Source organism: Pongo abelii, chromosome 18 (assembly GCF_028885655.2).
Source record: "Pongo abelii isolate AG06213 chromosome 18, NHGRI_mPonAbe1-v2.0_pri, whole genome shotgun sequence".
NCBI classification, from domain to species: Eukaryota; Metazoa; Chordata; class Mammalia; order Primates; family Hominidae; genus Pongo; species Pongo abelii.
In genome coordinates, this window is record NC_072003.2 from 77,574,766 (window position 1) to 77,601,296 (window position 26,531).

General features: G+C 41.8%; 1 protein-coding gene across 7 annotated transcripts in view; it reads left to right on the top strand.

Annotated features, from left to right (window-relative positions):
* The window catches only part of WWOX (WW domain containing oxidoreductase), a 1,117,686-nt gene that overhangs the window by 56,042 nt on the left and 1,035,113 nt on the right, over nucleotides 1–26,531 (top strand). For all 7 annotated transcript variants that reach the window (XM_054533076.1, XM_054533075.2, XM_054533077.2 and 4 more), the window contains 1 exon segment: nucleotides 6,225–6,331. In XM_054533076.1, coding sequence (XP_054389051.1) covers nucleotides 6,225–6,331 — 107 coding nt within the window.

Below are 26,531 nucleotides of genomic sequence, written 5' to 3' on the forward strand. Positions count from 1 at the left end.
AGTTTCACATGGGTTCAAGGCGTGACCTTAGATCCCACAGCTTGTACGTGGTTAGAAGTGGCAGCAACACAACTATGTCCAACTTGAGTTTTCCTCTGTGCTATGCTGATTTTCCTTGAGAAGTATTCTATATAAGTAGACTGTTCTTTATGAAGATTAGGCCTGTGGGAGTGATATGAATGAATGAACTTTACTAGGCTCTTTCACGTGGTGATGTCAGGAAGGTAACGGTATGCTGATTTTCTGTGCCTATTAACATTATCTTGTAAACAATAATTTATGGCCATTTGACATGGGTTTGGCCGAATTACATTGCTGCCTTCTCTAGCAGAATTGACTACTTTGTTATTGTGCTGTACTCTGTATGGTCTTCCACCACAGATTACAAAATATGGTATTTGTTAGTTTAGAGCAATGGCTTGGTGTTCAAGCTCTGGATTAGACTGCCTCTTCTTTTTCCTCCCTCCCTCCCCTCCCCTCCTCTCCTTTCCCCTTTTTTGAGATGACTTTAAAATATAGATTCATATTTTTTTTAATATACAGAACCTCAGTTTTCCATTTCTTCTTGCGGCACCTTTTTTTGTAGTGTTTCTCTAGGAATTTGTCTTTTTTACCTGTATTGTAAATTCATTGGTATAAAGTTGTTCACCATATCTTAAGATCTTCTTAGGGTTCGTACGATCTGTAGTCCTTTTCTTTATTTTTCATTTTTAAAAACAACTTTATTGAGGTATGATTGACGTACAAAAAGCCTTACGTATTTGATGTATAGAACTTGATAAGTTTGGTGATAAGTATATACCTGTGAAACCATTATAATTTATAGGTACACGATACAATGTGAGCACAGTACTATGTGGTAGATCTCTAGGGCCTTTCCATCTGGCATACCTGAAACTTCATGCCCGTTGGCTAATACCTCGTTGTTTCTCTCTCTCCCCAGCCCTTTGCAACCACCATTCTATTTTTTGCCTCTATGAGTTTGAGTGTCTTAGATTCCTCATATAAACTGTATCATGTAGTATTTGTCCTTCTGTGTCTGGCTTATTTCACTTAGCATAATGTCCTTCAGGTTCATCCATGTTGTTGCAAATAGCAGAATTTCCTTCATTCCTAAGGCTGAATAATATTCCATTGTGTGTTTGTGTGTGTGTGTGTGTGTTTGTGTGTGTGTCTTCCACATTTCCTTTATCCATTCATTCATCAGTAGAAATTTAGGCTGCTTCCATGTCTTGGCTAGTATGAATAATGCTGCAGTGAACATGAGAGGGCACACATATTGTTGTGATCCTGATTTGAGTTCTTTTGGATATGTATCCAGAAGTAGGATTGCTGGATCATAATGCAGCAATTTTTAATTCTATGTTTAATTTTTTGAGGAACCTCCGTACTGTTTTTCATAATGGCTGCACCAATTTACATTCCACTAAGGAATGTAAGTTTCTCATGCACAAGGGATCTCTTGTTTCTACACCCTCAACCATACTTGTTATCTTTCATTTTATGATGAGAACCATCTTAACAGGTGTAAAGTGACATCTCACTGTGGTTTCAATTTGCATTTTCCTGAGGTTTAGTGACAGTGAGCCCCTTTTCGTACACTTGGCCATTTGTATGTTTTCTTTGGAGAAACGTCTATTCGGTTCCTTTGCTTGTTTTTAAAATCCGTGTGTTTTTTTTTTTTTTTTTTTTTTTTTTTTGCTATTGGGTTTTAGGAGTTCCTTATATATTTTGGATATGAACACTGTCAGTTATGAGATTTGCAAGTATTTTTTACTATTTTGTAGCTTGCCCTTTCAATGTCTTGATTGTTTTCTTTAACATGCAGAAGCTTTTTAGTTTTATGTAATCTCACTTGTCTAGTTTTGCTTTTGTTGCTGATGCTTTTATGTGGTATAATGATGTCCTTTTATTCATCCCTGATATTGGTTGTTCATGCCGTCTCTTTCTGTCTCTCTCTCTCTCTGTCAGTCTTGCTAGCCCTTTATCAATTTTATTAGTTTTTTCAATTGACAGACTTAGCTTCTTTTTTTCTCTGTATTTTATGTTTGTTTTAGATTTATAAGTTTCTCCTTTCTCCTTTTATTTCCATCATTCTGCTTTCTTTAGGCTTAATGTGCTGGGTTATTTTCCTAATGTAATGGATGCTTAGATCATCTTGGATGCTTAGATCATCTTCTTTTCTTTCTTTCTTTTTTTTTGGATTAGGATCTCACTCTGTCACCCAGGCTGGAGTGAAGTGGCATGATCGTCTTCCTGAGTAGCTGGGACCACAGGTGTGCACCACCACACCCAGCTAATTTTTTGTAGAGATGGAATTTTGCCGTGTTGCCCAGGCTGGTCCCGAACTCCTGGGTTCAAGCGATCCACCCACCTTGGCCACCCAAATTCCTGGGATTACAGCCATGAATCACTGTGCCTGGCCTTCTTTTTAATATATATAGTTAAGGCTATAGATTTTCTTTTAACCATGACTTTAGCTATACTCCTTAAGTTTGTGTATGTATTTGCAATTATTGAGTTTAAAATATTTCTAACTTTCATTGTAATTTTTTGAGCCATAATATCATATTTATTTATAAATATATTTCCAGAAACGAGAATTTTCTGGGATCTTGTTATTGATTTGTAATTTAATTCCATTGCGGTCAAAGAGCATGCTTTCTAATTTTAATCTTTTGAAATTCATTGAGACTTGCTTTTGGCCCTGCAAATCATCAGTTTTGGTAAGTATTCTTGAAGTACTTGAGTATATTTTGCTGTTGCTTTCAGTGTTTATCATATTCAATTATTTTCAGTTTATCAATTAAGTTGTTCAAATCTTCTATATACTTTGTATTTGTCTGCTTATTTTATCTGTTACTAAGAGGGATATGTTAAAATCTCCCATTGTAATTGTGAATTTCTCATTTATTCTCCTAATTCTGTCAATTTTTGACATATATGAGAGGCTCTATTATTAAGTACATATAAATTTAGAATTGTCATGTATTCTTGGTGGATTGAAATTTACCATTGTGAAATATTTAACGCTTTCTCTTGTAATGCTTCTTGCTTTAGAGTCTGTTTTTTTCTGAAATTAGTACAGCTATATCAGATTTCTTTTGGCCCACGTTATACAGTATACCTTTTCTATTCTTTTACTTTAATTTTTTTATCCTTATGTTTAAATAAGGTATAAAACATAATGTACATTCCTTCATAAGGAGAATTTATGTATATTTATGTTTTCTTCAGTCTGACAAACTTTTTATTTTAATTGCCATGTTTAGGCCATTTATATTTTATGTAATGACAGATATATTTGGGTTTGGGCTTAAATATACCACCTTATTATTGGCTTCCTGTGAAGTTATTCTATATTCCTCTTTCCTTTCTTTCTCTTCTTTCTTTCTCTTTTTTCTTTTCCTTTTCTCTCTCTCTCTCTTTCTTTCTCTTCTTTCTTTCTCTTTTTTCTTTTCCTTCTCTCTCTCTCTCTTTCTCTTTCCTTTCTTCCTTTCATTTAAATTGAGATAGGGCCTTGCTCTGTCACCCAGGCTAGAGTGCAGTGGCATAATCATAGCTCACTATGGCCTTGAACTCTTGGACTCAAGCAATTCCCCGATGTCAGCCTTCTGAGTAGCTGGGACTACAGGTACCTGCCGCCATACCTGGCTATTTCTTTTTTAATTTTAATTTTTGTAGAGGCAGAGTTTTGCTATGTTGCTCAAGCTGGTCACAAGTGATCCTCATGCCTTGGCCTCCCACAGTGCTAGAATTACAGGCCACTGTACTTAGTCATCTTCTCTCCTTTCTTGCCTTTTTATTATTCTACTTTTCTTCTCCATTAGCTTTTTAAATTTGTAGAGATTTACAGCTTGCATCTTTGACTTATTAAAATCTAATATAAATCAGTATTATATTACTTCCTGGAGAAGACAAGAACCTTAGGATACTTTACTTCCATTACCCACCTCCTTGGTTAAGCATTGTTATTATTATTGATATAGTAATTTTTGCTATGTATTTTAAAACTCACAGAGTTCACTCTTACCATTTGGATCTTAATATGTCGTTACCCTTTATGTTGCTCTTTGTTACATTCTGCATCTCTGGGTTTACAGCTAGGGTCATTTTCCTCCTGCCCGAAGAGCATCCTTTAGTGTTTCCTCTAGTGTGGGTCTATACGCGACACTAGGTGTAGTGTAGGTGATAAACAAAAAGCAGCTTTCGTTTGCTTAAAATTTTTGCTCTCTTCCTTTATTTTTCAAGAATATTTTCACTAGGTATAGAATTCTAAGATGAAAGTTTTATTTTTTTCAGCTGTGGCTTCCATCATTTTCCTGAGAGGTATAACTATCAGTCTTGTAGCTACTAGTCTCTAACTACTTCTAAAACTATCTGCAGTTTTTAGCGGTTTTACTCTGATGTGCCTTGCTTTGACATGTATGTGTATATATGTGTATCTACACACACATACACACATACCGATATACACTCACATATATATTTCTGTCTGTGGCTCACACAGACAGAAATATATATATATATACACGTATATTTCTGCTTGTGGCTTGCACATATATATATATATACACACACACATACATGTAGACACACACATTTATACATATACATGTCAACACATACATATTTCTGCTTATGTGTCAGGATACTTCTTGAATTTGTGGCTGTATATCTGTCATTGATTTTGTAACATTATCAGCCATTCTGTCTTCAAATATTGCTTATCTTAATCTATTTCACTTCTTTTGGAACTCAGATTACATGTATGTGTGAGAGCATGCGAGTATGTGTTTCATATGTCTCTTCTGTGCTTTGTTTTATTGTGTTATTTTTTCTTTTTATGCTTCACTTTGGATTTTTTTATTAACTTATTTTGTAGTTTCCTTAATCTTGTCATCAGCTGTGTCTTGTATTCTGTTAAACTATATGTTGAATTCTTCTTTACTCTTATTACTCTTATTTTGTTTAAGTTTCAGAATATCTATTTGATTTTTTTATTGTTTCTAATTCCCTGGCAAAATTCTCCATCTTGCGTTTTGTTCCTTGAACTTATCAGTCAGACTTACTGTAATCACTGTTTCTGAACAACTTGATTAGACAGATCTCCTGTGCATTTATTTCCATTTTTTTCCCCTGTGGCTTTTGGTGAAGTTTTTTCTTTTCGTATGCTTAGCTATTTTGTTTGAATGTCTGAGAGTTTATATGAGTATTTGAAATAATTATAGTGGTAATTTGAGACTCTAGATAATGGTATCTTCCTCCAGAGAATATTTTCTCTTGCTTCTGGAAATTGGATAGATAGGGACTGATCACTTTAATCAAACTAGAAATTGAAATGGCCTGAAGCTGAGTTTCCACTCTTGTGAAGGCTGGACTGTCTCTTGTTATTACAGCGAGGGTATAACTCTTTAGGATCCCAACCAAAGGTTTGGTATATTTACCGTGGCCCTTTCCTGGTGGGTCCTGAGCTCAAATTTGTGTCTTTTTTCCCTGTTATAAAATTGCCAAAAGCTCAGCCCATCTTCTCAGGCTTCCAACCACTATGTTTGGAAATGAAATATGCCTTGAAGGAAAAAAGCTGCCAAATGCTGGCCTTGCAATTTTTGCAGATCTTTGCCCCCAAAATTCTTAGTCATAGTGCCCTTCTGATGCCTTCAAACAGATATGGGTGTGTATGCACGTGTGTTATTTTGTCCATCTTTTCTAATTGTTCTCAGTAGGAAATGGGGCTAAGAAACCTAGGTAACACTGGTGGAAGCAGAGGTGCTGGGGACACTTACCATAGAGTAGAGCATAAAGTCCTTATCGTGGGCACAGGATCTGGTCATTATCGATGGTTAAATGGCTGGACATGCCGTGAGCTCTTCTATGTCCCAGTCTTCATCTTTGAAATCACTGCATCCCTGGGACAAGTTTTCTCACCATCACGGTGTTGACAGTCCGGGCCAGATGGTTCTGTGTTGTCGGGGGCTGCCCTGTTCATAGTAAGATATTTTGTAGCATGCCTGGTGTTTACCCACTAGATGCCAGTAGGACTCTACCCCACAACTGTGGCCACTGAAAATGTCTCCAGACATTTGTTCCTGTCCCCTGGGGGTCAAAATCACCCCTGGCTGAGAACTTGGGCTAATTTAAGTGGTGCTCCGGTAAAGGCCATTCAACATGACTCACTGTGTTGATGTTACGTTTTCTAACATTGACTTTCCTTCAAACCATAGGGTTCGAAACCGCGAAGTCTTTTGCCCTCCATGGTGCACATGTGATCTTGGCCTGCAGGAACATGGCAAGGGCGAGTGAAGCAGTGTCACGCATTTTAGAAGAATGGGTAAGCGCTTGACTGTTGTTGTTTTTTTAAATTGTCAAATACACATGCCGGGCTAACCACATGGAGATTTTAGTGGAGTGTGTAAAGTTTATTGCTCTTGGAATCATGTCTTTATTTTTAAAGTCATCTTCACTTTGTTTGTTTTATGAATGAAAGCATGAGCAAGTCTATTATTATTCATGCATTTGTTTATAGTTCATTGTCAGTGTCATCTGCTTTATTAGTCAGGGGTTTGAGAATGTTTATTCATTTAACTCATTTATTAAGAAAAATAAAACGTGGTGAACACCCATGATTGCAACTAGGAGACTGTTATGCTTATGGTTTTTAAGATTAGAAAGAAGGAGGCTTTAACCCTATCTCTGATTTCTTACTTTTCTCGATCTATGTAGAAGTTGATGTTGATATATGTCTACTTAAATATTTACTAAGGGCTTGCAATAATCTTGGGACCAAGGATATAGTATTAAACGAAACAGAATCCCTGCCCTCGTAGGCTTACCTTCTAGGTAGGAAAAATAGGCCATAATCAAGTTTAATATTTACCATAATGTCAGTAAATAAAGGTCTGTAAAGCAGAGGAAGGTGGGGGGAGTGACAGCGTGAGCGTGATGGAGTCATCAGCAGGGAGCCTTCCAAAATTGTGACATTTGATCTGAGACCTGAATGAAGTAGAGGTAAGCCATGCAAATGTCAAGAGAAGTATCTCTTAGCAGTGAGAACAGCATATGCTAAAGCTCAGAGGTAGGCACAAGTGTGGAGATTTCAAGGATCATCAGGGAAGCTAGTGTGGCTGGAGATCAATGGACTGGGTAGGAGAGGTGCTGTTGGGGGATGGGTGTCTGGTGGACTCTGAGATAGCGGTGAGGAAGACATTAGAGGGTTTGAGCTAGAGAGTGATGCAAGCTGTTTGATTTTTGAAACATCACTGGATTTCAGAATGAAGTCTAGACTGCATTCATTCACTTTTCATTCATTCACATATTCATGAAGTGCACCTCTGTGATGGGTGCTGGGGTCTACTGTTAAGGACAACAGACATTGCCACGTCTTCTTAGAGCTTTCAGCCTATTGTGCAAGACAAACTTAGTCAAAAGACACAGATCTTAATGTAAACTTGAAAAAACAGTGAGTGGTCCTAGGAATCAGTAATGATGCCAGGGATTTGGGAGACCTTTGGGGTCCCCAAGGAAGAAGTGATTGAACTAAGATCTCAAGAAAGACCTGAAGAGGGTGGAAAAGGGTCAGATGGGGTAGGGGAATGGCAGGTGCAGAGGCCATGGGAGGAGAGGAGGAGGAGATAGAGCAGCATGTTTGGGAGCAGAGCCTGAAGGGGGCTGGATACACCCTGCAGAGGCCATCTTGATTTTCGAATGCTATGAAAGATTTCTTGCCATTTGAAGAAACAGACCACAGTGTACTTAAGAAAATTTTTTGTATTCTGGACTGAAAAGTTATGAAAATAAAGGAAAGGAAGATTTATTTCTGCTTTCTCAGTGTATTTATGATGAAATATTTGAAATTCAGTATATTTGAAATGAGCCCTTATCTTGAGCTCACCAGACTTATTATTTTGGGTTAAATAACAAAGAAAACACAGTCTTACTTTTTCTGATCATTTTATTCTCTTTCTGACTAACGTTAAAAAATAGTAACCTCTAGTAGGTGGGATAGTAGTAATCTTTAGAGATGTATTGAGAAGAGTACAAATGGGAGTACGTGCATCTTATTTGAATCTACATGCAGAATGGGAAGGTGAAAAATGAAATGTGCAAGTCTTTCTTGGTCCTTCTCTTGGAAGATGAACATTATGTATTCTTCCAGAAAAAGGTTATATATATACCAGCAAACATACTCACATTCTGTTCTGTACTTTTTTTTTTTTAAACTTAGTGCTACAGGAAATCTCTCGTTAGTGCATATAGATCTACTTCATTGTTTTAACTGCTGCATAATATTCCATGATGTGCTTATGTTATAACCAGTCTTCCCTTTGGTGGCCATTTAGGTTGTTTGCATTGTTTTGCTATTTGTTATTCCAAGCAATGGTGTTTCACAGTTCTCTCTTTCTTGCATCAGTCTTTCTTACAATTTCATCTGATATTGGGCCTAAACTATGCTGCTGTGAACATTCTTTATTTATGCATTTGTGAGTAAATGCCTAGGGCAGACTCTTAGCAGTGGACTCCTTGATTCAAAGGGCATATGCATTTAAAATTTTGGTAACAGTTCCCGAGTCATTTTCTTTTTCTTTTTTTTATTTTTCTTTTTATTTTTTTTGAGACTGAGTTTCACTCTGTCGCCAGGCTGGAGTGCAGTGGCACGATCTCGACTCACTGCAACCTTCACCTCCTGGGTTCAAGCGATTCTCCTGCCTCAGCCTCCCGAGTAGCTGGGACTATAGGCGCGCGTCACCATGCCCAGCTAATTTTTATGTTTTTAGTAGAGATGGGGTTTCACCATGTTGGCCAGGACAGTCTCGATCTCCTGATCTCATGATCTGCGCGCCTAGGCCTACCAAAGTGCTGGGATTACAGGCGTGAGCCACCACGCCTAACCTCCCGAGTCATTTCTTATCTTGTTGCTCCAATTTCCATTCCCACTGACAGTGTAGACCGACAACTGTTGAGGGCTTGCAGTGTACTTGGGACTAGCAGGAGGGCATGTCAAAATTGTAAACCTCTGCCCATTTGATGTAATATTTGAAACTAGAAAGGTAAAATTCCAGGGACGCTAGTGACACTATGATAACCTGATTGTACAGTGACATTCATGTTTAAACCAGTCTTGGAAGATAATGCTGTAGCACAACTGTTTTTGCATTATTAAATTTATCCTCTTCTTTTCTGAGAACACAATATATATGAGAACACATTCATCTGCATTTATCCTATTTTAATTATTGTTTGATGCTTAGAGCAGAAATTCCTGGACCTGCCCCAATTAACGATGGGACCTTGGGTAAGCCTCTGGATCTATCTGGAGCCTATGTTTCCTCATCTTTAAGGAAAAAGGTTGGATGGGATGATCTCAAAGACCCACTGTTCAGTCTTTCTTTCTTATATTTTGAGCCATAATTGGGTCCCTGTGAGTCAATTTCAGATGATAGAATTTACTGTTATATAGTTTAACTCTAACATATAGTGCCTTGAGGTAGACCAGTGATCCCAGACTAAGAATTATTCAAAATCATTCACTGTCGGGGACACAGGAAAAGGAAAATGGAACAGAAACAAAACTAATACCTGCGACTCCGAATGTTTAAAATTAGATTTGATAGGTTGCAGGCTGAAGAAACTCAACCTGTTCATCATCTCTCATCTTTTCACTTGTTCTCTGTGTATGCCATTATATTGTGTTCCTCATTTTCCCAAGATGATGATTATGGACACTCAAATTTAGCACCAGAAACTGTCATTACCATTTCATGCTATTGCACCATTCATACCCTGCAGAGAGGATGTGAAGTTGTAAGGCCTTCTTGCTCTGGTGACATCTGTTAGGCTTGGTCTCTATATCATTCCCCAACTCCCTGACCCTTGATATTTGCTGGTCTGCTTCCCTTCAGGTCCTTCCTCACCTCACATCTCTGTGCAAGGATTTCATCTGGTATATCACTAAATATTACCTTCCTGTGTTTCTCAAGGTCAATTTGATAGACTCCAATTTTTCAAGCTGCTGGCCAGCTTGAGCGTATTCATATGTTACCTACGATGAATCACATCAGTGTCGGGGCCGGGAAGGTACTGCAACATATTGGTGCCTCACGGGAGGCTCTCAAAATGATCCAAAGTTTTTCGTTGCAGCAAAAGCTCATTCAGAAGTCTTTGGGCCGTTTGGCTCAGCGGAGGCTGTCATGTGCCAAGGCTCTGTAGGCATTCTTAGCTCTGCTTCTGGAGATAAGAGTTCATTCCTCCATCCCAACTTGTTCTTCCCTGCCCATTCTTCCTCTTCCTGCCTTCACTGCACATTCCAGGATCGCCATGTTCTAGAACATTCATGTCTGCCTCTTAGCCAGCAGAATGCTATTCTCACATCCACAGTGGGACAGCTAACAGCCCCCATTTATCAAATCCCTGTCATGTGCTGTGTTGGGCACTTTATATCCCTCATCCAGGAGGATGCAAAAACCTGGTGTTTTTTTTTTGCATTTTACAGACGAGCCAAGGGATGGCTCAGAAGGGTGAAGGAACTCACCCGAGTTACACAGCTGGTGAGCTCAGAGTCAGGCTCCTTGCTCGGTCCATCTGGCTTCCAAACTCCAAGTCTGTCTGCTTCACCCCATGGCCCATCTTTTCTACCATGTTTAGTATCAATGTTCATACTTTGCAGATTTTGCTTTCAAATTCTCTAGCTGCGGTTTGAGTGATTAATTTCAGGATCCATCCTATTTCTTAGAGGAAGCCACTCTGATCTACCCTATCGTCTCTTTATATTCAAGATATCCTTTATAGAGCTCTCAAATTACTTTTGGGGAGAAGCAGCTATTTAATAAAATATAACTTAAGTGAAAACACATTCCATATAGAAGTATATTAAGAACCTATATGTAATTACTAAGACTACTAATTATTTCATGGGAAAATGCCCTCCTGCTGAGCTGTTTTAGATGCTCCAAAGTTAGAAGTAAGAGAAGAAATGAAAACAATTAAAATAGGGTAACAGGGACAGTACAGAAGTAAACCACTGTCTTAAAAGGCCAATCCATTTGGCATAATTAAAAAAAGAGGGAGGAGAGGGAGGCACATCAGCCCCCATTCATATTTAAATAAAGAAAATGGGGCAGTGGGGCTTGTTCCTATGTTGTGGAACAGCATACAGATGTGATCTACCTCATTCACATCCTTATGTGAATTACACACTGGTGCCGTCACCTCTTAAGACAAGCACCTATCGTTTTCCTGTGTATTCCAAGAAGCCAGTGTGGCTAGCAGAATAAGATGTTTTCCTGTTTTCAAGATGGAGTGGACTCTCTTTTATTTAGCAGCAGTGTCTGCGTGTTAGGATTCCATGTGAGTTCTCTAAGTCTGGGACAATGATAGGTGTGTCTGAGTCCTGCATTACCATGGTTTATTCTTTCCTTTACCCAGTATCTATTGGAGTCGGGCTTCTGTTGCTTTATTTCTCCGGGTCTGGCATATCCCACTCCCTGTCTTGAGATCTCAGGACCTCCGAGGGGCATTGCATGTAAAGAACAACAGCTTATTAGGTATCAAAACACACTTCGTGAACAGCTATAGCAAGACCTTGATATTCCAGTGTAGAGCTCTTAAAAGACCCCAGTGGGGCTCTGAGTTCCTCCTTCTTCTGTTTCTATTAGATTTCTAAATTTTAGTTTCTAAATTTTAGATCCCCGGAACTTGGGATCTAAAACTCTGGTCCTGTGGAAGAAGGAGGTAGGGTAGAGTGGGAGCAGATGGACCTGATGTCATCCATCTCCCTACGTTGTTTGCAGGAGGAAAAGGGATGAGGCTGAGACTGGGAGGCAGGGGCGGTGGATTGAGAGAGAGGAGATGGATTGTTATAAGTAACCAATGTGCCTCATGCCTGCCAGGCCCTCACTAGATCTGTTTAACAGGGAGTGCAGAAGAGCTTCTGTTGGGGACTGGCCATTAGTATAGCGAGGGGCCCAAGAAGTGTTGTGAAACATCAGCATCTGCTGGACATTGAGATGGCCACTAGGTTGGTCAGAGAGGGCTGGTATGGGAAGAGGGGCAGGTGGCCCTCTCTTAGAGTTACTATTTGACTCACCCCTGACTTCCCAGAATGTGTCTTGAATCTATTCCCCTCTCATATGGGAGGGGTGACCCAAGTATGTTTGTGGCAACCAAAAATGTCTCCAGGCATTGCCAGATGTCTCCTAGGGGTGCAAATCATCCCCAGTTCATAACCATGACTATAAAACATACTGTATTATAGTGGCAAAGATTAGAATCAGATACATCTTATGACCTTGGGCAAGTTTCTTAACTTCTTTAAACCTCAGTTTCTTCATCTGTGAAACGCACATCATAATATCTCCATTCAGAGATATAGGTGGTTCTATTAAACACATCGACTCTGTGTATATAAAGTCTTAACCCATTGTGGAATAAAGTAAGTGCTCAATTAAATGGTAGCTGCTGCTATTAATAACAACAATAATAATATTTTCTTCACACATGAAAGTGCAAAGTGATGCTTACTTTTCTTAACCTCTCCAACTGGCTGAAAGAGGAGCTCTAGGGCAGATGTTTATCAGCCTGATTTCAATGGAGTTGCAAGGAATTCTTTTTCTGTCTTCATATGTCTGGACTCCTACATTTTAATAGATGTGTATTTAGTTTGTTGATTAGTATTTTCCAGTGTAGCTCATATTAGCACTCAACTGTCATTTGAAAAGCCATCTTAATTATTTATGTGATTGCTTTTTCTTTTGTATTTACAAAGAAATACACTCTGCATATATTTAGGAAAGATGATTAAGGGATTAGTCATCAGGAACAGCAAGCAATGGTTTATATCAAAATGATTATTGAGAAAGCAGAGAGATGAGGGGTAAAAATAAAAGATTAGCCAGAGGTAATGGAATGTGCATGTTTTAGGGAGAGAGCGCATGCTCAGTTGATTGCAACCACAGGGTTTGCTGCTGAAGTGCTGTAATGATTCAGGTTTTCAATAGAGTTGATACCGGGTCTATTTATTTTGTGGGAGTGAAGGCATAGGGATAGTACTGACAGCATTATGTGATTGCAGCCTCATTGATAAGCATCGGAAATAATGACTTTAACACTATTTTCAGATAGGGAGCACTCAGTACCGACCATTATATTAGGCTCATGGGCTCAACACTTTGCTGTGCTTTTCATAGATACTGACACCTCTGTTTTCATTTTGTTGTTGTTGTTTGCCCTGCCGGGAAACTGCCACACCCTGTGTTTTCATGGCATGATATTAAGGAAAGATGGGCTAGGATGCTGAGGAGTAAATTGCTCGCACTTTTAAGGACTTCTGCAAAACTCCAGCTACTTTTAGGCTCCTTCAAATTCGGTGACTTTATGAGCTGATATAGCTTCACTGTTTGTGGGAATTCCCCGCAATCTCCTTTGACACTAAAAGGTTAAGTCCCATGATTTGCCTTTGCGGATGGAAGGCCTTAGCCTTCTTTTATGGTATATGTGTTGGGGGGAGGCATGTGGTACGTGGGGCGGGTAAAATACGAGCCTCATGCGTGTCTAAGCTGGTGACTTGGCTTGGAAATAATGATCGTTCGTCAACGCATCACAAGTCACAGGGCTTATCCCCATTGTTCTGAACGATCTTTAGCTAAACAAAAAGATAAAAGCTATTAATATTATTAATAGTTGTAGATTATTGGGAAGAGCACATCCTAAATCAGTCATTAGATTTGTTCCTCATTTCTTTGCTTTACAAATTGTTTTTCTGTATAGTATTGGATTTTCAATAAATAAAGTATGATATAAACACGTCTGCAAATCAGCAAGAACTATATAAGCCACTTGCTCAAATCAATAAGTGCATGCTCACAAAGGAAGGTAAAGTTTCTGAAGTTCTTCTTCGGGGCGTTTGCAAAATGTCCTATTATTGTCACCTGCAGGTGGGGGGTTGGATATTCCTATTTGTCTTTGTACTAAGTACTGTGCTTAGCATTTAACAGTGAAGTATTTGTATTATGTGTGAAACCCATTGTGCAGACGAGGCAGTTTGGAGGCTGGAAGAGGCATAGACTTTCCCAGGATCACACAGCTGGGAGATAACGGGGTGGATCCAGGATTTGCAGCTGGTGTGTGGATGATGCCGGAAGATTGGCCTTTTTCAAGGACTTAGACAAGTATTGTACTCATACAGTATTTGCATTTATTTGTATGAATACTTCTGGGCTCCTAATATGAGGGTACCTAAAAAGTACATCCCCCGTGCTGCTTGTATTCTGAGGGAACTGATGAACATGGGCCAAGGAAGCTCTTTCCTTTGCCTTCCATTCCAGACTTCCTTTTCGAGTAGTATATAGTGTATTTACCATTCTACTTCAGTTGCCTGTTTGACCTTTCTTGTCACAGGCTCAGGGAAGATTCTTTTTTTATTTATTTATTTTATTTTATTTTATTTTTTTAAGTAGGAGTTTCACTCTTGTTGCCCAGGCTGGAGTGCAATGGCACAATCTTGGCTCATCACAACCTCTGCCTCCCAGGTTCAAGTGATTCTCCTGCCTCAGCCTCCCTAGTAGCTGGGATTACAGGCATGTGCCACCACGCTGAGCTAATTTTGTATTTTTAGTACAGACGGGGTTTCTCCATGTTGGTCAGGCTGGTCTCGAACTCCCGACCTCAGGTGATCCGCCCGCCTCGGCCTCCCAAAAAGCTGGGATTACAGGCATGAGCCACCGCGCCCGGCCTAGGGAACATTCTTTATCAGATAATAAATTATTCATTCCCCTCATAGACATAATCGGTTGCTAAAATATTCTGAGTTTCCTGTCTACAGAATATCTAAAACTTATGCTTGGTACTTATCCTCTAAGTTTTCCGTTTCATTTCTCATTCTGAAAATTTTGCACTGACTTAGTCTTGACTGTTATTCATTGTTCTTTGATCATTGTCTTTGTGTCTTCTCCTGTTTTTTTTTTTTTCCTGGCCACCGCTCGCAGTCTTGAACCGAATCTTTCAAACTTTATATCCATTGTAACCTTTGTATAATGAGGGCTGTGATTAACCGCAGAGTTTTAAAGAGTGAAAGTCAAGCGTAGGTGGCTGGCTCCGAACCATCACTCCCAATAATGTGAAACCCAAAGCAGATGCATCCTTTCATTAATGTGGGCTCCCCTGAGTTCTTATTAAGCAATTTTGACATAGTTTGAAGAGACGGATTTCATCTTCAGACAGTGTTCAGCCAATGGCTGAAAGGCCTGCTTTTGGCCACTCGGCATTTAGGCTCCATTATTTAAGAGGGGAAAAATATGCCTGAGACTGTTTTTCACATTTATTGTGGGACATTTAGAGAATCTCAGACTAGCAGGTGTTAGATTAAACAGAGGAGAAACGGTCCTTGTGGTGATAAAACTTCTCTACGCAAGAACAAATAGAGAAACAACCGTAGATGAAGCAGCCAGTCTCAGGCTGGGGCAGCATGCCCTGCAATAGGTTAAGGTTTATTTTAGACAAATATTTAAAATGCAGCTAATTTTTACATATGCAGACACAATCCAGTGGAATAGAGGTAGCCCCAGCTTTGGAGTCATACAGAGCTGGGGTTAAATCCCAGTGTGAATACTAACTCACTGGGTGTCCCTGGGCAAATCTGGTCATCTCTCTCTTTCTTTTTTTGAGATAGGGTTATTGCTCTGTCACCCAGGCTGGTGTTCAGTGGCACAATCATGGTTCACGCAAACTTGACCTCCTGGGCTCAAGTGATCCTCCCATCTCTGCCTCCCGAGTAGCTGGGACTACAGGCTTATGCCACCACACCTGGCTAATTTTTTTTTTTTTTTTTTTTAAATGTAGAGGGAGGGCTTCACCACGTTGCCCAGGCTAGTCTCGAATTCCTCTGCTCAGGTGATCCTCCTGCCCGGGTCTCCCAAAGTGCTGGGATTACAGGCATGAGCCATCATGCCTGGCCTCAGTCATCTCTTTGAACCTTGGCTGATTTACCTGCAGATGCCAATATGACTCTCAGATTCTGGCACATAGTAAAGATTCAGTAAATGGTCGCTGCAGGGGAAGCTAACTTGTCCAATACAGATCCGTAAAATATACTCATAAATCTTGTTGGAGCAATATTTCTTCTTTGTCTTACTTCAGGCTAATAACAAAAATATCATACAGTGAGTGGCTTAAATATTTATTCTTACAGTTCTAGAGGCTGGAAGTCCGAGATGAGGGTGTCAACCTTGTTGAGTTCTTAGTGAGGTCCCTCTTTCTGGTTTTTAAGTAGCCTGTTTCTTGCTGTGTCCTCATATGGTAGAGAGCTGAGAGGAATTGAGAGAGAGAGAGAGAGAGAGGGCGCACTGTCTCATGTGTCTTATAAGGGCACTAATCCCTTCATGAGGATTCCACTCTCATCTAGTCACCTCTCAAAGGCCCCATCTCCAACTACCATCACGTGGGCAATTAGGATTTCACCATAATACTTTTGGAGGGACACTGTATTACTCCATTTTCATGCTTCTAGTACAGACATACCCACAACTGGGAAGAAAAAGAGGTTTAACTGGACTTACAGTTCCACATGGCTGGGGAGGCTTCAGAATCATGGTAGGAGGCAAAAGCCACTTCTTATATGGTGTCAGCAAGAGAAAAATGAGGAAGAAGCAAAAGTGGAAACTCCTTGATAAACCCATCAGATCTCTTGAGACTTATTCACTATCATGAGAATAGCATGGGAAAGACCGGCCCCAGCGATTCAATTACCTCCCCCCAGGTCCCTCCCACAACATGTGGGAATTCTGGGAGATACAATTCAAGTTGAGATTTCGGTGGGGACGTGGCCAAACCATATCAGACACAAACATTCAATTCACAGCATTCTACCCCAGCCCTCCAAAATTCATGTTCTTCTGACATGCCAAATACATTTATTACATCCAAATAGCCCCAAAATCTTAACTCATTCCAGCATCAGCTGTAAAGTCTATGTCTTTTTAATTTTTTTAAATGATCAAAACACTGGGAAGTAGCCACTTCTCTCTTCAGCTTCCCACCAATGTGTTAATAATCTGACTAAGGTGGCCGGGTGCGGTGGCTCACGCCTGTAATCCCAGCACTTTGGGAGGCCAAGGCAGGCGGATTGCCTGAGCTCAGAAGTTGGCGACCAGCCTGGGCAATACGGTGAAACCCCGTCTCTACTGAAAATACAAAAATTAGCCGGGTGTGGCGGCATGCGCCTGTAGTCCCAGCTACTGGGGAGGCTGAGGCAGGAGAATTGCTTTAACCTGGGAGGTGGAGGTTGCAGTGAGCCGAGATTAGGCCACTGCACTCCAATCTGGGTGACAGAGTGAGACTCTGTCTCAAAAATAATAGTAATAATAATAATAATAATCTGACTAAGGTTATTAACCATTAAGGTATGCTGTGCTAAGGAGCAGGGGGCGCCTTCCATCCGTAGAGGGCAGAAAGGTGCCTATCATGTCTTCATTGCCAGTGCCCTGGTATGGAGCTAGCTGGCCTTCCACAGGGTCTGAGGTTAATGCTAGAGAGAAGTAGGGGTGGCAGAGCCTACCCTATGTTCCTAGGAGAGTTCATCTGGAGCTAGTCCCTGACCCTTAGGTGGAAGATGCAGCTATGCCCAAGGTTCTGAAGACCCTATAAAAGGAAGCCTTAGAAGTGGCTGTGATTGTTTTAAAGTCTGTCCACAAATTCTTTGATAATTCTCCTTTCAAGTAGAGGCTAATTCTCCTCCCTTGGAATATGGGCTCATATTAGTGACTCACTCTCCACGAATAGAATTTGGCAGAAATGGCCAGGTATGACTCCTGAGGTAGGTCCTAAAGGCTTCGTGGCTTCTCCTTGCTCACTCTCTTGGATCACTCACCAGCCACCATGTTGTGATGAGACTCAAGCAGACCTGAGGAGAGGCCCATGCAACAAGGAATTGAGGCCACCAGCCTTGTGTATGATCCCCCTTGGAATCCTCCAGCCCAGTCAAGCCTTCAGATGACCAAGGCCCTGGCTGATTCATGTCATGAGAGATCTTGAGTCAGAACCACCCAGCAGCTAAGCCACTTCTGAATCCCTGACCCACAAAATTTGGTGAGATACCAAATGGTTACTGTTTTAAGCCACTATGCTCTGGGGGAATTTGTGATGTAGCGGTAGATAACTATTACAGGATCCATGGCCTCAAGGGGAGAAGGATCTTTGAGAGAGACTGGACAGTGAGTTCTAAGGACAAGACATGTATAACTACCCAGGAAGCTCCACTGTGTGCAAGGAATCATAAGTTCCCGGGGTTGCATCCGTCTCCCAGGTCACCTTGTCTGACCTCTCTCCAACACTTTTAAAACATCCCTGATCAGGAATCACCCCGCTTTGGCATAAGCTCCTTTCTCCCCATGCTGCCCATCCCATTTCTGCACACCTCTTAATTAGTAAGTTCTCCCTCATATTGAAGGCAGAATCTTCCTCTGAGCGTCTTCTATGCACTGGCCTTGGTCCTGCCCTCCAAGTTCCACTGGCTGCCTTCTCATCAGAACCCAGCTAAAACTCACATCTCTCAAATTCCCTAAATAATAAATCCAAAGTTATTGAAGATATTGGGTTACTAAAAGTTGGCAGTGAGACTGGCCCCACTCATTTCTTTGTAACCCCTGTCCCTCTTTTTATTATTGAAGCTTGGGATGCACTTGGTAAGGCTAGGCAGCTGGGGAGCGTGCAGACTCAGGAGCCAATACCTGCTTTGCCTTCCCTGGAGTTAATGAATCAGCATGAATGAAGAGCACAGTCTTCTTTTAAATGGCAGAGGAACAGTGCACTTATTTACCGACAATTCTCAGATTCTAATTGTTCCGACTACAATGCGTCCTGTAAACCGGGTAGCTGGGAGAAACTTCAATGCATCTTTGTAATGGCTTTGTTGTTGTTCATTGAGAGGGACTAATTAACTTTGATTATTGAACTAATATTATGGCACTTTGACAGCCCTTCAGATTTATGACTCTGGGAAAATAAACAAATGAAATGCAGGTGCTGGAGCAGAAAGAATAAGTTATTACTGAACTTTAATTACTTGGAATGCATAGCCAGGAGAGAATTAGTTGATGAATTACAGGATGCTTAAAATCTACATCAAATTGTAAGCAATAAGAAGATAAAAATAAAAAGGAAGGGGCAGGAAGGGTGCTATTTTTAAGGCAGGGAAGGATAGGATGCATTTGCAGTGGTCTCTGTGGTGTTTCATTCATTAATCTCTGTGGTCTCCAATGCTGCAGATACGTACATGGTGCTACTCAAAGCATGGTCCCTGACCTGCAGCATCAGTGTCACCTGAGAGCTTGTTGCAAATGCAAATTCTTGGGCCCCACCCCAGACCTACTAGGTAAGAATCTCTGGAGGTGGGGCCCAGCCGTCTGTGATTTGCAGTTACTCCAGGAGATTTTGATATCTGCAGAAGTTGAGAAGCATGGCTCAACAGTTCTCATGCAGCTTGCTTTTTCTTTTATAAAAGGGCAGGCACACATTTTTATCTTTGCTTATGAAAATCAAATGTTTTCCCAACCCAGTTTACCAACTAGCTCCCAAATTTTCAGGCTATTTTAAAAGTTGGCTGCAATTTAAAAATTTTGGGAAATTTTAATTTATCCAACATCTATTACATGCTCGGTGGTAGAGTGAGTGACATAAGATAGTCTAGAAGGATTTTACTAATGAGGTGATACCCCTAAACTGTCATCGATGCCAGCGCCTGCGTAGTGTGGTAAGAGTGATACTTCCATGACTCATGAAAGATGGTCTCCCCACGTGCTTCAAAGCAGGATGGTTGCAGGAGAAAGTATTGGTGGACTGTGAACAGCCCCCACGGCAAGGGTGCATCTGGAGCTGGAGGAAGAGCATCTGCAGAATGTAATCCCAGTTTGTCCTGGGAATGGCGATGTCAGGCTTGGGTGTGGTGTCGGGGAGAGGGCAGGCAGCTCCTCTATGAGGCCAGATCACTCAGGGCCTTGGATTCCAGTCTTAGGAGAATAGACTTTATTCTCTAGGTCCTGGCAGCCATCACTGGCTGAGTCTGAGTGGCGGTGATACAGTCCACACTCAGTGATTGAGATAGACAGACATTTGGGCTGAATTAGGGAGGGGAGTGCGGGGTCCGGAGACTCTGTTGGCCTGTTGGCCATGGTCCCGAGCGCAAAGAGCAGAAAAGGGCGCAAAGAGCAGAAAAGGACAAGACGGGGGCTGAACAGGCTTGCTCAGTTCCTGACATTCAAGGAAGAACTTTAACATCCATCCACGGAGCCTCAAAGGCTAAAAATAATCATCCCTTTCAATAGTTCCTGTTGTGAGGACCATTAACGAATTATAAGAGAAAGCATTCGTCACTTGTAGAAACTCCATGAAAACAGACGTGTGTTTACTTATCTGCAACCCTGTGTTAGGAGGAGGGTGACGAGACACTTTACTGTTTGAATCAGGAAGTGCTGACACTGAAGGGAGGAGCTCTTCATAATTATACCCGGAGGGCAGGCAAGACAGCCACACACAAGTGGCCTGGCCTGGCTGGGTTTGGTACAGAGGGGATTAGGGCAGATTCAAACCTCACTGGCCCCCCGTCCCTGCACTTCTGTGCTGTCTGCCGTTACTGAGCACTTTTCCTGTTTAAGTTGTTGCTGTTTTCATTCCCTCAAAAGCTTAGCCAGCCTCCAGCCCAAAATTGTCTCTGTTTATTGGACAGTTGGAAATGTCACTGTGGCCCGACAGCCCTTGTTGTCAAGCAGGCTGCTAAGCTTTTATTCTAGAGCGTCTTTCATCTGATTTCCTCCACCGTCTGGAACCTTCTGGATTCTTCCTCTTATGGGTAGTGATGGGCACTTTAGGAGTAGGAATGCATGTCAGTGCTAGACCACATCCTTTCATACCCGGAATTCGCATAGTGATATTTAAAAATAGATAGCAGGCCAGGTGCAGTGGCTCACGCCTGTAATCCCAGCACTTTGGGAGGCCGAGGCGGGTGGATCACTTGAGATTAGGAGTTCGAGACCAGCCTGGCAAACATGGTGAAACCGTCTGTACTAAAAATACAAAAATTAGCCAGTTGTCTTGGTGCGTGGCTGTAATCCCAGCTGCTCGGGAGGCTGAGGCAGGAGAATTCCTTGAACCTGGGAGGCAGAGGTTGCAGTGAGCCAAGATTGTGCCGCTGCATTCCAGCCTGGGCGACAGAGCGAGATTCCGTCTCAAAAAAAAAAAAAAAAGTAGTCATTTTAGAATTGCTTTCTGTTTGGGATGGTTTAGTCTATAAACGCACATAACCGAGAGCTGGTCAAATGTTTACATGGGGCCGTGGGCCATTTTGTATCCTTGGAGGAGAAGCCAAGGCACTTGGCAGGGGTGTTAATGATGATAATCAGGTGGCTGGGTGGAGTCGCCATTTGTGGCATCCTCAAAGACTTGCCAACATAGACATTTTTGGGGAGACAGAAACACAGAAATAATTCTGCAATGCTTTAAAGAATCTGTTAAAAATCAAGTTTCTTTCAGTCATGTATGATCCATTGGGCTTTATATAACTTTTAGCCATTGCTTTGCAGGGACAGCAAAGATGTGAGCAAATTTGTGCAAACCTAATAGGATGAAAAATTGAGGTATGAATTAGTAAAGTCATTTGTCCTTCTGGAGAGAGTTATGGATTAACAGATTACATTTGGGTATATTGTGGTTGTAAAAAGGTAATATTCTCAGATTGGAAAGGACTTTCTGAGATAATCCAACTTAACTTTCCCCACTTGACAGACAAGAAAACTGAGGCCCACAGAAGGTAACTTAGGCAATTAATTAATTATAGTTAATAATTAATTCTGCCTGCAGAACAGGAATATGGCCCCTGACACTTCATGCTTAATTGGATGGCTTATTAAATTCTTATTTTTATATTAATAATGATGATGATGATAATAATAATAATAATAGTAGCTAGCATTGTTTTCCAGTGCTAAGCACTTTAAATGCATTAATTCAGTTCATCTTTACAACAACACCATGAGATAGCTAATATTATGAATCCTATTTTCGGATGAAAAGACTGAGTCTCAGGGAACAAACAGCCAAGAGATGAAATGCCACAGGGCTGTCTAGGTTCAAACAGCAGCAGAGGTGCAATACCATAGGGATGTGGAAGCCTTGCTTGTCTTGTTCCTCTTGGTATAACCCCAGTGACTAGCATAGTGCCCGCTCAATTGGAGGGATTTGGTAAATATTTACTGAGTGAGTAAGAGAGTAAAACAGCTGAGCCATTATAACCTGGGCAGCAGTAATCCTGCCATTGTAGGAAGGGACATATCGGCTGGTTGGTTTTTGGAAAGCAGACCAGCAGAAGGTGCAAATAACTTGATGTGTTTTCGTTAAGTACTGAGCTGTGTGAATTGGTTTCATGTTGATGCTACCGAAGTCTCCCCAATTCGTCATCTACCTTGTAGCTTGTTGAAGAAAGAGTCCTTATTTACAGTCTATTATGTTAAACGTATTTTATTCTAGTTCTTTGAAAATGACCCATCCTGATTTGGAAAATCTCTAGCTTGCCTGGTCATTCTGGAGCAGTGGGAGCAGGCTGTGATGCAGAGTGGACTCATAATCCAGCTTGATTTTGAGGGACAGAAACCTGGGCCTTTAGGTAGAATGAGCAGCTTAAAAGCCTGCACCTGAGAGTAGGGGACATACATTAGGGCTAGCGGGTAAATCCAGCTGTACCCGAGAGTTGGGGGCATATGTTAGCCCTACTGGGTAAATCTAGCTGCACCCGAGAGTAGCGGGTATACGTTAGGGCTAGTGCGTAAACCCAGCTGCACCCGAGATATGGGGTATACATGAGTGCTAGTGGGTAAACCCAGCTGCACCCGAGAGTAGGGGTATATGTTAGGGCTAGTGGGTAAATCCAGTTGCACCTCATAGTTGGGGCATACGTTAGGGCTAGTGGGTAAACCCAGCTGCACCCGAGAGTAGGGGTATATGTTAGGGCTAGTGGGTAAATCCAGTTGCACCTGATAGTTGGGGCATACGTTAGGGCTAGTGGGTAAACCCACCTGCACCCGAGAGTAGTGGGTATATGTCAGGGCCAGTGGGTAAACCCAGCTCCACCCGAGATATTGGGTATACATGAGTGCTAGTGGGTAAATCCAGCTGTACACGAGAGTAGGGGGCATATGTTAGCGCTAGCAGGTAAACCCAGCTGCACCCCAGAGCAGGTGTATACATGAGTGCTAGTGTGTAAATCCAGCAGACATCCGGACTGTGCTTGAGGGTGTCATCGAGAGAGAGAAGGTTGATCCGAAGTTAGTGAAGGCTTTAAAAATTAAAAGGCTTGAGATGATGGTAGGGTTTTGGAGGTAAGTATAAAAACCTTCTTGTTTTCTACTACTTAAAGCTGAAAACCCAGCTGGGGTTGGCTTTGCTTCTAATATCCTTCTTCCTTTTTGTTTCATAAGTAATTGTCCTGAAGCCTGTCAAGATAAATGTATACTGAAAGAGAAATTAATGAGAGAGAAAGTGAGATACAGAGAGATAGACACAGAGGAGAGACAGGCATACAGAGAAAGAGAGATACACAGACACACAAAGGGGAGGTGAAGACACAGAGCAGGGACAGAAAGACAGAGAGAGAGAGAGAACCTGTCTAGCAGTGTTTTTATGAGGTTTTTAGTGCCGGGCTTTGCATGGTGGTGGCGGTGTGCGTGTGGGGTGTTGATCACTGTTTTCAGTGTTCTCTGATCATTTCTTGCTTAGAAAGAAGGAAATTAGAATTGTTGAGCTATGATTTGTTTTAATCAGAAAGAAATTGTCTAACATAAATCTCTTCGTGAGCACTGGAAAAGCCCCTAAAGCGGCCAGGAAAAAAATATCAATACTTAGCAAAGGAGGAATGATTGTTCCAATTCGTGGCTTAATTGACTTTAAGCCTTAATGAAACTCAGGCCGGAGCGGGCGGCGCACTCCATGGCTGGGATCCACAGTGAAATCTACACTGGGAGAGGAGGAATTTAGGGTGGTAATTTGGTTCTTTGCTATTGATGAAATTTTCTAATTGACTGGGGCTACTTAATACCAGATAATATTTTTTTTCTTGCTATAAAGAGAGTAAATTTGTTTTTTTCTGACGAACACAGTAATTTATTTTAAATTACAGCTTTTTCTATTGGAAGCATTCATTTATGTTGGATTATTGTTCCCTGAGTGAAATTTCACTGATGCCGTATAATTAAATATAGATTTTTTTTAGAGATAGTATATATTTTAGATGTATAAGTGGATAAACTGGAGGTATGGAAGGTCTTTATTTAAGGAGAATAAATAGCCCACCCCATCAACACGATGGCCCTTGGAAAGGACTCATTTAGCCTCCGCGAGTTCCTCTTCCGCACCAGGCTGCACTTACGGAAGGACTGCAAAAACTTGCTAACGTCATCAGTCTGAAAGGATTGAGCTATAAAATGTGTTATGAGGGCCTAAGCAGCACATCTGGAATTTAGCCTTTCCAAGTTCAAATCCTGTTTATGCCACTTACGAAAACCATGTGAGTGGCATATTCACTTGTTCTTATTGCCTCAGTTTCCTCATCTATAACTTGGGGGTTGATAATAGTACTTGGATCACAAGATTGTTGCGAAGATGAACTAAAGTGCTAATGTGAAATGTTCATGATGGTACCCGAGTACTTGCGGTGGTACCTAGCGTGTGCTTTCCAAGTGGTGGCAAAGAAAAGAAAATAATTGCTTGGGGTCCTGTCTACCTGTCTAGGCTCCTGTCTGGCCGTTCTCTTTCTTGTTCCAACCATATCAAACTCACTGCTGTTGCTAACCCTTCCTGTCTCTCTGCATCTTGGCACAGACTATGGCCTCTGCTTGGAAGGATCTCAGCTAAGCTTTTCCTCCCCACATCTGCCTCTGTATCCTGTGAGTCTCTGTTCAAGGGTATCTTTCCCACAAAGCTTTCCTGGGCTTCTCTTTCCTCTCTCCTGCCCTGCCTTCCTTCTTTTGTTCAGCACATCGTTGTCAACGTTCTTCTCTGGGTCAGGTAGAGCATTGAGCACCAATGATATGGCAGTGATAAAGAAAGCAAAGGTTCTGGCTGGGTGTGGTGGCTCACGCCTGTAATCCCAGCACTTTGGGAGGCCGAGGTGGGCGGATCACGAGGTCAGGAGATCGAGACCATCCTGGCTAACAAAGTGAAACCCCGTCTCTACTAAAAATACAAAAATTAGCGGGGCATGGTGGCGGGTGCCTGTAGTGCCAGCTACTTGGGAGACTGAGGCAAGACAATGGCGTGAACCCGGGAGGCGGAGCTTGCAGTGAGTCGAGATCGCGCCACTGCACTCCGGCCTGGGCGACAGAGCGAGACTCTGTCTCGAAAAAAAAAAAAAAGAAAGAAAGCAAAGGTTCTTTCCTCCCAAGAGCTCATGGTCCAAGTTTTGGTTTTTAAGTATGCATCTATGACAGCACTGATCACATAGTGCATTGATTGTTTGCCTGTAGGTCTCCTTATTTAGTCAACAAGCATGTTTTGATCCTTTATTCTACACCAGCAGTCTCACTGGACTCTCAGCACATATAGGTACACGAGATGTTGTCCTTGCCCTCAAGGAGTCTCAAGTGTGGAGACAGACACGTAAATTAATAGTAATAATAATATCTACCACCCACTAGGGGTCTGTGTGTGCATGTGTTGGGGGCAGTGTGGGTGGGGAGGGAAGCAAGGCCTGTATTATGGCCCAAGCTCAAGAATATTCGGGCAAGAGCAGATACAATGCCTGTATTTCTCATCACTTTTGGGTGGCATAGGACCAGTTGGTTATGAGCATGAAAGGTTTTCTTTGACTTTGGTGGTCTAGTTAGTGGTTGAGAACATGGATTTTGGAATCAGCCCAGTGGAGGTTGGAATCCTGGCTGCGCCGTTCTGTAGCAGTGTTGTGGATCTCAGACAAGGTGTTCCTGCATATGCCTCTCTATCTTCCTACAGGAAATGGAGATATTGCATCCCCGAACCGTAGGATGCTTGTCAGGATTAAATGAGATAACAGTGCCTGGTTAGTGGCACATGCTCAGTAACACCTGCCAAGTACCACTCACTGAGCCGAAAGCTCCTGAATACCACCCCTTCATGCCTTGCACATCCTGGGTTCTAACTCATTGAGGTGCCCCCTCCTTTCCTTCTTCCCGTCAACAACTCTTGTGCCCACGAGGGGCTGGCCTCCTCGGTGCCACACAGAGCCTCCTCTGAGTAGATTTGTGTCATGTTCAAACAAAGCTTCCTCGCTGCAGTATTGGATTTTGTAGGACGGTGACCGTTTCCAGAAACCTCTGGTCCGTGAGCCAATTTGGAGAAAATTGAATCATTCTCTGTGCCTTTAGGCTTGCATCCTAAAAGCCTGCACAAACACTTTGGGCAGGCTTCAGCAACTTCACATCAAGGGCTCAATTGCAGCTCCAGTATAAAAACCTCCCCCGTTGCTCTCTGCACGTGAAGCTGGATTCCATGCTTGGCACAGACCTCGGTGCGCACGGTAACGC